The sequence below is a fragment of the Chlorocebus sabaeus genome, chromosome 8 (assembly GCF_047675955.1).
Source record: "Chlorocebus sabaeus isolate Y175 chromosome 8, mChlSab1.0.hap1, whole genome shotgun sequence".
In the NCBI taxonomy this organism is placed as follows: domain Eukaryota; kingdom Metazoa; phylum Chordata; class Mammalia; order Primates; family Cercopithecidae; genus Chlorocebus; species Chlorocebus sabaeus.
The window spans coordinates 12,930,879-12,947,995 of record NC_132911.1 but is presented as its reverse complement, the minus strand read 5'-3'; the positions used below and the strand labels follow the sequence as shown (position 1 = coordinate 12,947,995).

The following is a 17,117-nucleotide window of genomic DNA, read 5'->3' as shown; positions in this document are numbered from 1 at the left end:
ATGCTTGATGAATAGTGATTATGATCTAACTACTGTTAGTTCTACAGACTGCACACTTGATATCAGCCAGTGGTACTTCATCTGCACCTTGCTCTCTCAGGCTATAGAATCAGCAGTAGTAATTATTATCAAGTTCTTCTTTTCTAAGAACAATTGGCAGGGCAAATTATAAGCTGGTCTTCTATTTCAGAGACAAGTGCAAAATAGAGCATGATCGTTTGATATCAAATATAGATCAGTGATTCTCAAACTAGAATGTCTCCAATTGTTAAATAGGGTAACATTTAATTTGCTTAATTGCTGATGATGAAGATGATGATGATGATGATTATTTTGCTCTATCACCCAGGCAAGAGTGCAGTGGTGCGATCATGGCTTACTGCAGCCTTGACCTCCTGGGCTCAAGCAATCCTCCCACCTCAGCCTCCCAAGTTGCTGGGTCTAAAGGTACATGCTACCACTCCCGGCTAATGTTTGCATTTTTTGTAGAAACATCATCTCCCTGTGTTACCCAGGCTGGTCTGAAACTCCTGGCTCAAGTGATCTGCACACCTCAGCCTCCCAAAGTGCTGGGATTATAGGTGTGAGCCATCATGCCCAGTAATTTTGTTTAATTTTAATGTGTATATTGTATGCCATAAAATTCTTATGTTAAGCCTTGGTGTTACAAAATTAACGCAAACAATGAATTCAAAATCATACACTAATATCTCAAATTTAGAAATTTCACAAGTATTTTCCAGAATCACTGCATCATTAGAAGTACATACAGTCTCTTGTAATGTTAATGTCACGGTGCTTGAACACATGAATTTAAGAAGTGAAAAATCCCCATGGAAATTCACTTCATAAAACCAACATCCTGAAATGACCTACAGTTTTCCAGATCCTCTATCCAAATCCTCAGCAACTGAGCTCATTCTGAATGAAACTGCATGAATAGGATTACAAAAGAAATGTAATAGAAATCTGAAAAATAAGTAGTCAGTTTTTTGAAATGTAATTTTAAATAAGGCAGCCCAGTGAGGAGGCTCAAAGGGGAAGTCAGTCTTTTATGAAGACTTCTCTCTCTTACGGGATAGATTATAATCAATTCAGATGATTTAGGAAATAAGACCTATAAACTCAGATATGATTGACAATAATCTATTGCTCCTACTTATTAATAATCTGTTTTGTCTTTAAATCATAGAGGCAGATTTAACTATAAATCTTACAAACCAAAATTTAAATAGAAACTGTAGATAGGAGAGCTTGTAGACATTCATTTTTTTAAAAAAAACTATCAGACCACATGATATGGAATGAATGAGGATGCCAAATGTAATAATGATGGTTATAATTGAGAAATTGTATATCTTAAAAATAGAAGTGTACACTTACAGAAATGATTTGGAAATGTTCAAAGCACCTAGATTAGAAATGAAGACAAGAAGAGTTAATGCTTTATTGGATTTATCTTATTTATAATTTCTCTTTGCAGTTAGATTGTCTCAGAACTTGTTAACTATCTTCCTCTGATTTGATAGAAATACTTACTTACTTGTCAAGGTTGAGTGACATAAATTAATGAATATTATTGTCAAGTCTTAAAGGCAAAATTTTTGTGTAATTCTCTTTCCTAAAAAGTTAATAAAACTATCTTTCTGCTTAGTAAAAGAAATGAAACAAGAATTCAGGCTCAACTTAAAATAAAAATGTGGCTTAGGAGTGACATCGTAATACCACTTGGCATTTCTTAAGTGAGCCTGCTCTTTCTACACTGGATAAAAATAAAGAGAGAAAAGCATCTAAAACCCTATGACATCCCAAATGTGCCCATGAAAGCAGAAATTTTCTGGCTTGCATCTATGCGTTCTTTCCACTTTCCGTAGCCTCCCACGTTATAATGACTTATGCATGGAATTCAGAGACTTTATATTTTCTTTTGAGTGCAGAGTGAACGTCAACATGGAAAATGTGAAGGCTGACCACTTTTCAAGATGGCCACAGACCTTTGAGGGAACCAAATAGTATCCAAAAAGATACTTGGTCAGTCTGGGATACTAAAATTCTAGCACGTGTCAATTTCACCAGTTTTTACAGGGTGCAAATATTTACCTCTCAGGCATGTGTTTAGTCAGAATAGCTCGAAATTTTTGTTGGGGAGTCAAGGCCCTTTACAATAGAATAAAGAGATCCAAAATCAGCACAGCAGTTAATCTTGTTTATAGCATAAATCAATAACTCAACCCATGTTGTGTACTGACAGTTCTTCTGTGGGATAAAAACTAAAAGTGTCTGCTCTGTGAATGGGATTTTTCTTTTATAGTCCAATAATATAGTTTCATTGTGGGGCAAAATTTGGGTTAGTCATTTTTATAAGGTTGAGTTTCCACTGGTACTATTTCTTTCCTTTAACTAAGGGTTTGAAGAATTTAAGGCAAAAGGTTGGATACCTGGTATGTGTTTGTATTCTGAGTTTGTCTTATGCATGATTTTCTTGTTCACTTAAATTTTATGGCCAAATTCTAACAGAAATATGCAAACTAAACTTCTTATAAGCCAAACAGAATGAGACTGAAGTTTCTGAAGAATAGTCCCAATTGTCCTATAGTCATATCTTCCTTTATGTTCACTTGAATTCTTGCATAAATTTAGAGTTTACACATACTAAAGTTATGTGGGAAGAAGGGATGAAGGTAGAATCTCATAATTCCATGAAGACAATGAAGTTTGTTGACTATCTCAGTCTGGGCCTTAGAAGCAGGACCCAGTTTGAAGCTAGGCTCACTTCCTGCATGTATAACTTTAGTAAATTATTTAATTTCTCTTAAGCTTCAACAATACCAGCTTGCAAGCTAGTAGTAGCAGTAATAGGATGCATGTATAGATGGATCTGTCCTAAAGCATTGTAAATGGTATGCGTTATGCTTTCTAATCAATGCATTGTGTGTTAATATGTGAGAAACTGGATTATTCCATGTTTCTCAGTCACTCCCTGGAGTAACTACATACAGGTCATTTGGGTTCGGTGTTAGCTCTTTCACACACTGATACATTACACATGCTGTCTCTATAGCTCAAGTTTTGCGTGAACAGTTCCCTGGTGGCTTTTGCTGTGATTCAAACCAAACAGTGAATAGATTTATTTAACAACTTGTGTTCACAAAAGTAAATCAGGAAAGCATGCAAGCTAGAACAACATGTTTCTTCCAGTGATTTTTATTAAGTATTGCATTTCACATATTTTCTTAATGGAGTTTTAAATGTTCAGTATGTATATCTTTATTCATTAGTGGACCAATCCAATTGCCTTTAAAAGTGTTGCTGATGATTTTTATCAGAAATATTCAATGTAAAATTTGTTACTAATATTTAGGCTGCTTCTTAAAGAAATAATGTTATTAAAGCTAATAAACAGAAGCTTTATAAAATCTCTTAATTTTGATAGCATAGATTAAGTCTTCTCTTTTCTAAGGTATATTTTGACTTTAGAAATGTATCTGTGACTATACATATTTTTTAATTTTTAATAGGTGGCGAAATGACAGAACCCATTCCCTTCTTTGATTGGTGATTTTGAAATAATCTTTCATCAAGTTCCATCTCCTTTACCCTCATATGGAATATATCTCTATGTCTGTTGTTAAACTACGATGACATGTCTGTAGCTATCAGAAAGAGAAGCTGGGAAGAACATGTGACCCACTGGATGGGACAGCCTTTTAATTCTGATGATTATAATACAGCATGTCATCATGGACTTGTAGCTGACAGCTTGCAGGCAAGTATGGAAAAAGATGCAACTCTAAATGTGGACCGCAAAGAAAAGTGTGTTTCACTACCTGACTGCTGTCATGGATCAGAGCTGAGAGATTTTCCTGGGAGGCCAATGGGTCACCTGTCAAAGGATGTGGATGAAAATGACAGCCATGAAGGTGAAGATCAGTTTCTTTCCCTGGAAGCCAGCACAGAAACACTAGTGCATGTTTCTGATGAGGATACCAATTCTGATTTATGCCTTACAGATGAGAAACAGGTTTTGAATACCCACGGGCATAAAACATCAGGGCAACATATGATCGAAGGAGCAGGCTCCTTAGAAAAGGCACTGCCCATCATAGAAAGTAACCAAGTTTCTTTTAACTCCTGGGGAATGGCTGGTAAAACTGAATTAGCACTGGTAAAAGAAAGTGGGGAGAGAAAAGTTACTGACTCTATAAATAAAAGCCTGGAGCTTTGCAATGAAATAGGTGTAAGTGAAATAAAAGATGCACCCACAGTAAATGTAGTTGATACTTTGACTGTGAAAGATATTGCACCTGAGAAACAATTGCCTAATTCTGCTGTAATTGCTCAGCAACGAAGGAAACCTGACTTCCCTAAAGATGAAAATGAAAGAAGCACCTGCAATGTAGTACAAGATGAGTTCTTGGATATTCCTTGTACAAACAGAGGACTGCCATTATTAAAAACAGATTTTGGAAGCTGCCTTCTGCAGCCTCCTTCCTGTCTCAATGGAATGCCAGCTGAAAATGGCCAGGAGAAGAGTGGTTTTTCACAACATCAAAACAGAAGTCCACCAAAGGTCAAGGCAGAAGATGGCATGAAGTGTTTACACTTAAAGGAGACCCTGGCCACCCAGGAACCCACAGATAACCAAGTCAGACTTCGTAAGAGAAAGGTAAGACGTTTGCACAGATTCTCTGGCTTTTGAAATTTTGTAAATATCCTTGGATTCATCAGTTATCATTTTGCTTGGATTAAAAAGATATGAAGATGGTTCTTTTGCTCTGTCATGCAGATGCATAATTCAAAGACTACTCACTTGGTCAAACCATCAAAATATGTAAAAATTAAAGAATAATAATCTATCCATTTCACTAATAATATATACAATGGTTTATGAATAATCTATTTCAGAATTGTATTGAAAACAAGATTGGTATCCCTTTCTTTAGCTGGAATTAAATAGCCACCAGATTGCTCATAAACATGCAGTTCAAGGCATTCTGTAGAGTGATTTCTGATTTTTATAAAGAAAGTCATGGTACTGTTATATCATTTATTTGGGCATATTTCTTTTTCTCTTCAAAAAGAGTATGTTTTCATAAGAAAAAAAGAAGTGGTATAAATCACATATTTAAAATAATCCCTTTACATATACAAAGGCAAAACTACTCCCACCCCCAAAATGCGCTGATGCCATTTTCAGTGATACCCTGGCATACTCACCATCAATAGATATATCACAGTCTCTGTTTCTTGACACAACTGTGACTTAACTGTTGACCAGAAAGGGCTAATAACCGAAATTATGTTTTATGTTACAGCCCCTTTGAGTAATTCTAAAAATGCCATCCTCCCCTGCGAAGCTTCCAAGTGAGAGAAGCAAGGGCTCAGATGGTGCTACCTGAATTATGGTTTAGCAAGTGAACCCTTGACCAAAACCTATCTTTTCTACAGAATTTCCCCACATTTCTCCAAAAACCGTAGTGAGTTATAGTCCTGATATAAGTCCAAGTACAGTTGCTTCTTCTATAAACCCCACATGGCCATTGGCATTGAAGAAAGCTTACAGTTTTGACACTGATATGCACCGATTAAAACATATATCCTTGCCCCTCTCTTGAGATATTCATCCATAACTGCAATTCTCCTAAACACAAAACTAATGTTCTTTGTTCTGTTCAACTGGGGCTATCTACCATGAGAAAAAAAATCTACTTTCTTTGTAGTGAAGAAATCTGGTTTTCATAGACTGTGGTTTTGCTAACAAACTAGTTCAGTAATGTGTCGTGAGTTAGTTTAAATGAAGTCAAAGACTTTACAGCAAAAATCAGTGTCCACAAGCTATATGCCAATAGAGCATTTTGTGCTTCTGGCAGACTCTCCCTTCCTTACATAAGTTTTATGAAAATGTTAATTCTCCATAAAGTTGTTATGATTAAAATGATTAGGTCACTCTTTCAAAAACTTTCATATATCCTATCAAATCTGTTTGAGGGGATGCTATGATCACATTAGACAGTATTAACTGACCTATGGCATAACTTCCCTAAAATAAAACAAACTCCGCCCAACTGCCAATGGAAACATTAAACATTCCAGAAACATACACTCACCACTTGAACATTTATATCAATACTGAGAATGCTGGAAAGAATTTACTCTTGGACGTGTCACTATAGCATGGTTGCCTTTTGAGAGTTATATCTCATTTACAAGTTCGAATTTAAATATTCTATTTTAAGCATTCTGTCATGCTAAAGTGTTGTGACATTGTCTGATGGAATATTTACTTTAACTCTACAACCCATTTAGGATGCCTTCTAATAAATAGATTAAATGAAAAATTTTAGGTTGGGAATTTACCCTAGAAAACTACGGTTATGGGAGAAGTCCTTAGAACTAAAATGTATAAGAATTTTTGTTTTATGCATTCTTGGATGAGTGTTAAAATACTGTGGAATTGGCAATTCGTCATTTTTAGAAATTTACCAGAAGAAACAATAGAGAATATTCATAGAAAGATACATACAGAGGTGTTCATCATTATACTGCATGTTACTGAAAGAAAAACGAAACAGTCTACATTTGCATCAATAAAGAATTTGTTTAGGCCGGGCGCGGTGGCTCACGCCTGTAATCCCAGGATTTTGGGAGGCGGAGGCGGGTGGATCACGAGGTCAGAAGATAGAGACCATCCTGGCTAACACGGTGAAACCCCGTCTCTACTAAAAATACAAAAAATTAGCCAGGTGTGGTGGCAGGTGCCTTTAGTCCCAGCTACTCAGGAGGCTGAGGCAGGAGAATGGCCTGAACCCCGGAGGCGGAGCTTGCAGTGAGCCCCACTGCACTCCAGCCTGGGTGACAGAGCAAGACTCCATCTCAAAAAAAGAAAAAAAAGAAAGAAAAGAAATGGTCTAAGAATTTGTTTATTATTTATCTTGTATGGAATACTGTGCTGCCTTTAAAAAGATGGAGTGAGATCCAAGCACACTAACTTTTAAAGAGGTTCATGATATAGTATATCTGAAAAACAACAGTAGCAGACTAATATGTATAGATAGCCAAACCTTAATGTCAAAATGTGTATGTGTGTGTGTACATGTGGGTGTGTGTGTATATATATATGTGTGTGTGAATGCAGACAGTAGTATAAGCCTCTCTGTATGACTGAATAATATGTGAAATCCTGGCTAAATAGGCACAAAATTGTTAACAGCAATTACATTGGATGAGTGGAGTTAAAAGAGCAGGAGAGGGGTTTTCATTTTTTACCCCATATAATTTTTATAAAAGATCACAGAATTATGTATGAAATGCATACACTGAACAGAAACACGCCAAAAAATAATATTTAATGTATAAACTGAGGCATTTTCTGCATGGCACAAAACCTTTTTTTGCATTATTACTATGATTCTTACTGCTTTTATAAATTATAAACAAATATTTATAAAGTTTTTCACACTATTGACAAGAGTTCTAATCAACTAGTTGATGTCTAATACTAGTGCAACTAGTTTAGAAGAGATAAGTTTTTTGGAGGCACACGTGTGCCACATTTTCATGTCTGTAGGGAATGTGATGCCAAATGGTCAAGTGGTAGAAACAGTCTGCTAATTGTCTATATATTTAAAACAGTCAGCCATAGTAATACCTGTAAGAAAAGAACTTGGAAAAGTGAAATCGTATAAAGGCTAATATCATTTTAGTTATGGAATTGTAATCAGCTCATTATCTGATAATCATGTGAGTGAATCAAATCCTTTAATAAATTTGTGCACATCGATTTCTTTTGTCAAGATAACATCAAGATTCTAAGACTTGAAGAAAAAAAAAAAGAGCTTATAAGGGTGATCTTCAAAATGTATTGAAATAGTGCTCTAGAGATATGATTGTGCTTTTGATATAAATTATCATTTCTTGAAACCCACAAATCTTGGCAGGCATTCATCATTTTGCAAAGCTTAGTGTTACTTAGTTTTTGATGATATTTCTGACTATCAGAGTTTAGTCACACATATATTTATTAGGAGTCTCAGTTGGAGGGGATTACATTTGTAGTATATGTACTACAAGTATATGCCTATGTTTGTAGTATATATGTAGTATATAGGGGATTACAAATATTGACCTTTTAAGCCAATAATTCCTCTAAATAGGATGAAATATATAATGAAATTGAAGCCACTGATATCAAAGGAAGACCAAATGAACTGTGAGCAAATGTTAGAGAATGTGCCATAAGGTTGGGTGACATATGACCAGCACTCACAGGGCCTGGCTGGTCTCTGGGGTGAGGCGGCTGGTTAAAAGCAATTCTGAGACAAATTCCAAAGTAGTCTGGAGGAGGAAGACAGTCTAAGAAGTGGTCTCTTTAAACCAGACGAGATATGAAGATGGAAAACATTTAGGGAAAGACTTGAGGTTAGACATTTTTTCTTAAAGAAGTGGTTTACTAATTAGAGAGAGTCCAGAATTCAGTCGTCTGTAAAGACTACTTAAACAGTTCTGAATTTTTTGAATAACCATAATAATTATATAAATGTCTGAACATATGTTTATTTGCTCACATAAGAAATAATCCATATTACAAAGCAAAATAAACTCCAATAAAGATGCAAAGATAATGTGAACTATAAGAAGACACCTAATTCTACATTCCAACAAAAATCTCATATTACAACAACAAATTAAATGAATGTTAGGCTCTTAGTTTATCCCTCAGGTTTGTGTGTGTTTGTTTATTTCTTGGAGATGGAGTCTTGCTTCCTCACCCAGGCTGGAGTACAGTGGTGTGATCTCCACCCACTGCAACCTCCGCCTCCTAGGTTCAAACAATTCTCCTGCCTCAGCCTCCTTAGTAGCTGGGATTACAGGCATGTACCCCCACATCTGGCTAGTTTTTATATTTTTAGTAGAGATGGGGTTTCACCATGTTGGCCAGGCTGGTCTCAAACTCCTGACCTCAGGTGATCCACCTGCCTCAGCCTCTCAAAGTGCTGGGATTACAGGTGTGAGCCACTGTGCCTGGCCTATATCTCAGTATTAATTAGGCTATAGATTTGTCTGCTATCTCAAAAAACATAATAGTGGTTCAAGTGACATATTTCTCTCACACACATACAATAGGGATAAGAAGTTCTGAACCAATATATAGGCTCTGTGCCTTGAGAATCCACACCCCTTTTATCTACCCTCTCTGCTGTCTTGAGTCCTCATCTATATTCAAGTCAGTGGGAAGACGAAAGGGTACAGGGGTGATCACACCCGTGTATACAGGCAGTGCCCAAGTCATGGGCTTCACTGCAATTTCATGGGCTAGAATTTAGTTTCATAGGCACACCTAGCAATAAGGGAACTGACCATTGGAATCTGCATTCTGGACAAGCCGATTATGTTCGCTAAAAGTTCTATTATGTTCGCTGAAAGAACCTATGTTCGCTAAAAGTTCTATTATCAAAGAAGTATGGGACAATTTATATTGAGAGATAACTCATAACATAAATATTGAGGAATAATGCTCTAACATAAATATATTCCAATATATTGTGACATGTTGTGAAAGAAATAACCAAGCTACATATATGTTCTGTGGTATTCTGTATAAATACTAGGTGCTTTAATTTCACACAACAGAATACCTTTCCTCATTATGAAACTATTTGATATATTAAGTGATGTTTATCAAATGCTGTATCATTTCTTATAGAAAAACTGTCCAGGAATAAAACATTATATTATACATGCTGTACTTTAAATCTCTGGAAAATATAATACATTGTCTGTGACTGACAAAAATCAAATATTTTCTCCTTATTCTATATTTAAAATATGCAAACATTTGGTAAAAGGACACCCATACTGGAAATGATATTCTCTTTCCTTTCTATCCCCTAAATGCCGATGGGGGAGACTTGTAACAAGGGGAGGATAACATTGACCAATGGGTGACCTAAAGAAGATAGTAAATTGTGCAGAAAACAGAATGAACCAAAGTAGGAGGCTGGCTGGGACAATATAAAAGGAAAGGAACCATTCTAAACAAATAAGTTCTATTGTTCTATACCTCTTTACAATGTAAATCCCCTTGTTTTGACACTCGTTTTCCTAGGTTAAAGATTGGAGCTGGCAGTGAAAGCTTATTTCCAAGTGGTTAGTTGGTGTGTAAATTCATAACAAGTTCCTGTGACAGTTCTTTACAATGTAAAGAGGTATAGAATGTATTATAATTGTATTTAACAATATAACAAGTATTGTAACTATAGTTAACAATAATATATAGTTTCAAATAGCTAGAGAAGGATATTGAATGTTTCCAGCACATATGTTCTCAGACATGATCAATGTTTGGAATGATGGCTCTAATATTGTATATATCACAACATCATCTATATGCCCCATAAGTTTATAAACAATATTTATGTATCAACTGAAAACTTTTAAATTCAAAAAATAAAGATTAAAACAAGAAATGAAAGCCTAAAAGATAGTTAAGCCAAGGCTCCGGGCTAATGTAGCAAGATATGTGGAATGAAAGCAAGGACAATGAAGAAATTAGCTTGTGAATAAGCTTAGTATGAGCCGACAACGAGGGAAGGAATGTAAAGCGGGGTAGGTGTATATATAGCTCTGCAGATAAATTCATAATAACAGTATTATTTTACAGCAAGCTTGCGCTGGTTTTAATGACACAGGCCTGTTGAGCAGATTGCGCTTTCTAAATCCCCTTGTTTTGACACTCGTTTCCCTAGGTTAAAGATTGGAGCTGGCAGTGAAAGCTTATTTCCAAGTGGTTAGTTGGTGTGTAAATTCATAACAAGTTCCTGTGACAGTTCTTATCCAACATACTCTTAGTGAGTTTTGTGTCCCGGGTAAAGCTAATAGCTTTGTAAATAACTTGTTTTGTGCTTCATTGGGCCACGGAAAACTATCAAATAATTTCATGCCATTTAAACTGGTTTTTGCCTTATAAATAACCAGAAAGTCAAAAATGTATTTGCAGATATTTGGGGCTCAAATACATTGTCTCATGACAAATAAATATAAGTCTAAAACCAACTCAAAATGCAAAAACATTTAATTGTAAGATAAAGGAAAACACTAGGTATAGCGTCTGTTAAAATCAATCCATAATAAACATTGAACATTTTCAGTATCCCAGGTGCTATTCTATGTGCTTGGTCCATCACCATGAGCCAGGTAGCAGAGTTTATTCCATTGCAAAGCATCTAGTCACTGAAATCCCACTGGAGATGCCAAGTAGGGCTTCTGTTTGACTGACATATAAGGCTGGCACTGAAGAGAGGGGAGAGTAGTGAGAGGTGGAGGGAGAGAGAAAATAGAGAGAGATAGAGACAGAGAGAGTAAGTGATAGAAAAAAAGGACAGGCTAAAATAGGATAGCAAAAGTAGCACTGGTCATTTGTAAAGAAAAAAAATAAAGTCTTTGACAAAAAAGAAATATGTAGCAGGCTGGAATCAGATTCAATTTCAACAGGATGATGTGGTTATCACAAGCAGGAATTTTACAGAGAGACAAGGAACATGAACTTGACTCCAGGGATTATAGAGCTGATGGACCTAAATCATTGCTATTTTTTTACATCAGGTACTCTGATGACCACAGTCAGCCTTGTGGACTTTATCTCCAACAGGCTAGAGGTGGAACCCTCATATAAGCTCATATTTCAAGATCCTCAAATGACTGACTTTTGGGGGGTGTTCGCTTTCCCCAGTTTTCTCAGTCAAGTTAGTTGCTCAATTCTCTCTATATCCACAGAAGACATATTACTGACATGAGGTATATCATCCTATTAAAATCTTATGTATAATGTATAATAAACAAATTCATTGGAATCCAACTGATTCCACCATTGCTAACTAAAATGTAGCTCACTGAGTGCAATTATTCAACCTTGTGTCCACAGCACTTAGAACCTGTTCATAAATGCTAGAAATAATGAATGCCTTTGTTGTAGTAAGATATTTATTTTCAGAGGATAATGCCAAGTGTCAGGAACCCGAATTACAAAGCTGCAGAACTTAAGTCATACAACCACCACCACTGGCCGCATATCCCCTCTTTGTTCTGACTGCTCGTTCCGTGCTAAATCAGGACATAAGGGAAGAAGAAGGACAAGGGAATCATGTAAAATCTGGATCTCTGAGGAGACCTTCAAGACTGAGATCATTATTATGCTGTGCCTCAAAAGAACTCATTAATCATAACTAATTAGTCAATAGCAAACTATGAGTAGTAAATGTTATTTTGAAGATACTTAGTTGTATCCAGAGAGGAGTAGACAAGGATGAGTGTAGAAAAGGAAAATGTTAGCATATCCATTCATGTTTATTTTAATTTACCATTTAATTTTATGTATGTTCTTTAACATAGATATTAATATAAAAGTGTATGTGTTATTGTTGATAAGTAAGTAACATACACATGCTTGCAGAGGAGTCCATGTCAAAAATGTCAGGAGGCCACCAGTCTAGAAATTCCATAATTTTTCTGGTTAATGTCACTACGAGGAAGTTGGGGGTGGAGTGGAGGGAAGATGACAGGAAGAACAGAATAAGAGATTGAAAGACAAATGATTGGGGAGATTGAGAAGCATTTGTTTAGAGAGTGTCAAACACTGACAAATTCTTTTTTAATTTTAATTGTGCAAATGGCATAAAGTTGGGAGATTTGCTGCCAGATGCTTTTAAGGCAACATATATATATATATATAAAAATATATGTATATAAAATATATTATGTTCAGATTTAATTGCCCTCATTCAGAATATATATATATATTCTGAATTTATATGTGTGTGTGTGTCTGTGTGTGTGTGCACGTGCACACGCATATATATATATTTATATAAATTCTGAACGAGGGTCATTAAAACTGAACATTCCTTGTTCCAGATATTATTGGGGGAAAAAAAGTAGTTATGATGTATGAGGGGCCTCTGATCCAATCAGTGATTTGGACCAAAATTGCACATTTACATTAGTTGTTAATAGGATCATTAATGAGTTCCCATTAGCCCAACATCAGCTTTTATTGGAGCAAGAATTAATACAGTTTTATGATGTTATTTTAAATAATGAATGGTTATTTCAGAGCCAGTTGTGCATTGGAGGCTATCATAATAGTGAAACTGATTTAGTTTTGTTCCTCATGGACTTCTGTTACTATAAACCATGATGAATTTATTAATCTTTTAATACCAAAAAACCACCATAGGTTTTGGCTGCCTCCCTCGAAGAAATGCCAATATCCACACAAGTTGGGGCAACTCACATAACCTATGTAACAGAGCCCTGCCTCTTATCTGGGCACCAGACACAATGGTGCCAACAGGATCTGTTTGTTTTCTGGCTCATGTTATTACAAATAATGTACTTATCCCTTGCTGCCAACAAGATCTCTATTCCACAGATAATTTTCTAGCTGTAAAGAAAATTATAGTGCTATTTTAAAGATAACCTCACCAGTTTCAAAGGAAACACAAGCAACTGGGAAAAATAAACTTTTACTCATTTCTTAGTTCTAGTTCTATATTGACATAGGAATAAAACTAGTGATTAATGAACCTCTTCAATTTTTTTAGCTTCTATTTTTTGAGCCAATGAAACTTCAAAAGGGTTTACAGCTTTTTATGCACATTAAAAATTAACCCAGAGGTTTTTGAAAATATTGAAATAGCATCATTATTTGGTCTAGCAAATGAATGGTTTGGTCTGAGCTTGATTTTCCAGCCAAGAGAGTAAGCTGTGATGAGGAAAACAGCACAACCTAAAGTGGGTGATGTTATTTAACCTTTGTGAGTCTTCCATGCCCCTGGAAAATGGAGAGAACAGTCTCGGCCTTACAAAGTTATTAGGAACATTAAGTAAAATGGAAAGTCTGATTAAGCATCTACATAGTACAGCACCTAGAACAATGGTATTTTCTAACCAGAATTTGAGATGATGATCTGACAGCCAAACAATTGAAGTGCAGAATTATTATATCTGAAAATAGCAAATTCTAGTAGAATCTATATTCACAGCATATATAACCAGCCAGCGTAAGTAGCTTCTTCAGTGGGAAATTTCTGGAGTCCTGCACTGCCCAGGGTTAAGTGTCCACAGGTTCCTCACTATGCCTAGAACAAAATAAAGAAGCCAACAGCCTCTGAAGCCAAACTGCCTGGGTTTCAGTCCTGCTTCCCTCACACGTATCTTTCTAATCTTAAAAATTATTTAATCTCTCTATGGCATAGTTTTTTTTTTTTTCATTTGTATAACAGGATTCTTCATCTGTTGTTAGAAAGGTTAGAGTTAATATATACAAAGTAGTTAAAAGTGTCTGTGAACACACAGTAAACACCTTGTGACTTCAGCTATTATTAATAGTAGCAGCAATTTTTTTGTTTGTGTGTGTGTTTTAGTAAATTTCCCTAATTATAGATCTGAGAGTTTCTTAGAAAAATCTCGGGGCTAGGGGCAGGGACTGACAAATTTCGAGAGAGAATTGAGAAGGTATGCCAACTCACATGGACATCTGAGGTATCAAATTTGATCGTTAAATGGTAGAGCCGGCCAGGCACGGTGGCTCACGCCTGTAATCCCAGCACTTTGGGAGGCCAAGGCGGGTAGATCACCTGAGGTCAGGAGTTCAACACCAGCCTGACCAATATGATGAAACCCTGTCTCTACTACAAATATAAAAATTAGCCGGGCATAGTGGCATGCACCTGTAATCCTAGTTGCTCAGGAGACTGAGACAGTAGAGTCGCTTGAACCCAGGAGGCAGAGGTTGCAGTGAGTCAAGATCATGCCATTGCACTCCAGCCTGGGCAACAAGAGCAAAACTACATCTCAAAAAAAAAAAAAAAAAAAAAAAAGTGAGTCTAGAATATGCATTCATTCGCTAAATAAATATTTATTATCTTCTCTTTCCCATGTACTTTGCTATGTGTGGTGTAGAATATGAATAAGAATATATATGCCTTCTCACCTAAAGGTGTTTACACATTAGTAGGGATAATGTAACACACAAATAACTAACTTTCATATTAAGTGTAATTAACTTCAGTAAGTTTTGAACTACAAGTACAGTTATATCATAATTAGGTTCCAACATAATTAAAGCTAGAAATATTCAGATCTCCAGAGATCGGGCTAACGGAGGATCCCTTTCCAGATGGGGAGGTCAGAAAATGCTTCCCTCAGATGGTGTCTGGGCTGCGTTTTGAAGGATACGCTTTAGATTTTGCACTTGTGGGAATAAATGAGGGAAAGGGATCTCTTTGAGGCATTTTAACTGTTCTGTTTTCTGTTTCTGTCTTCAAACTTCTATTTTTTAGCTAAGTAATTTCTGGGCTCACCATATTTTTAAAAATTATCTAGATTTCAATATATGAATGAGTCCTGAAAATGATGCTGACTTGATAGCTATGTTAATTTGCTCCCTAGCTAGTATTTCATTAATTAATAAAAAAGCTAAATGAAGATTGTGGAAATGTGCTTCTTGACTAAGACATTAGCAGGAGATATATTAACAAAATGGTTCAACTGTGAAATAGTAATATTAGGTATTCATTCCCACTAACTCTCAATTCCCTCAGTGATACATAAGAATCATGGACGGAATGTTTTTAATACATTATTTTATATAGTTTTGACCAGTTATAACAAGGCGATTTATCAGCATAATTGACTGAAAGCAGGAGAAGTAAAAAGGCATGAGAGTAATTCCTTGTTCATTAAAACTTCAATGCTTATTATGTTTTATATTCTACTCACTTACTGGTCTTAGGCATAATTAGAAATTTTCTGTAGTATCACTTTGAAGAGATACCCAAAGGTATTTTAGTCAGAGTGTAAAGCAGACAAGAAATGTACTTCATATATAATCTGAAAAAACATAAAATTTCAATGGTCACCTTCTTTAAGTGTAAAAGAAGAGACTTTCAGGCCAGGTGCAGTGGATCACACCTTAATTCCAGCACTTTGGGAGGCGGAGGCGGGTGGATCACAAGGTCAGGAGTTCAAGACCAGCCTGGCCAAGACGGTGAAACTCTATCTCTACTAAAGATACAAAAATTAGCTGGGCATGGTGGTGGGCACCTGTCATCCCAGCAACTCAGGAGGCTGAGGCAGAGAATTGTTTGAACCCAGGAGGCGGGGATTACAGTAAGCTGAGATCACACCATTGCACTCCAGCCTGGGCTACAGAGTGAGACTCTGTCTCAAAAATAAAAAAATAAATAAAATAAATAAATAAAAGAAGAATAAATTTTCTAACTCTAAGAACAGAAAATAGGAGCCTGCAGACCCTGTGAGTTCAGCAACTATGCTGTTCATCTTCTCTTGTTATGGGACAAACTTTGAGTGGGAAAGATTAGTGCTGAGGTTCAGTGTACTAAGACTCAATTTTTACCATTATTGTATAAAGACTGAATGTCAATTTAGGGCACAAAATTCATTGGTGAATTTCTGAATGAGATAAACTTTTTCTTAAGAGAATTATGACAGGTAGATAGCCCAAACCTATGGCAGGAATATTAAGAATAAAGTAAATTTACTTAGCAAAAATATTATGGATGTCCATTCATTTTCAATATCTGTCATAATCATGCACAAATGGAAATGCAATATTTTGCTTCTTGCAAAAGTATACTCATTATTGAGACCTGGAGTAGAAGAGGTGCCAAGCACAAAAGAACCAAGTGGTCACTACCGCAGGGACGACATTAGTAAGTCGACTAATTGTGCTCTGATCCCACATTTCCAAAGGAATTTCAAAAGGAAACCACGGCAGGCTTCCCTTAGAGGGCCTGTGGATAATTTGCCTCACCCCATCCACAAAAGCACAGGGAAATGGGACTTTGAGTCAGTATCACAGCTGACCAGTGCCTACATTAAGAAACAATCTGCCAAGTTCTTGTGTACAGAATGATTATTTCTCACCCTATGTATCTGCTGTTGTGTAGTTGGGACTTTAATTTCCAGTCCATTCATCAATCACATCCCTTGCATTTTGCCTTTGTTTTGTTGTAGGATAATCACAAGATCTTGAATATCCTGTCCTATGTTCACTTATCCAACAAGCAAGTAATTGCTCAGTTGGCTAGACCATGCGA

At 36.1% G+C, this 17,117-nt stretch overlaps 1 protein-coding gene across 4 annotated transcripts in view; it reads left to right on the top strand.

Moving 5' to 3' along the window:
* Positions 1-17,117, top strand: part of DLC1 (DLC1 Rho GTPase activating protein) — a 427,762-nt gene that overhangs the window by 11,964 nt on the left and 398,681 nt on the right. For all 4 annotated transcript variants that reach the window (XM_073017948.1, XM_037983780.2, XM_073017949.1 and 1 more), the window contains exon 2: positions 3,519-4,666. In XM_073017948.1, coding sequence (XP_072874049.1) covers positions 3,644-4,666 — 1,023 coding nt within the window. In that variant the 5' untranslated portion in view covers positions 3,519-3,643. The remainder of the gene's footprint in view (positions 1-3,518; positions 4,667-17,117) is intronic.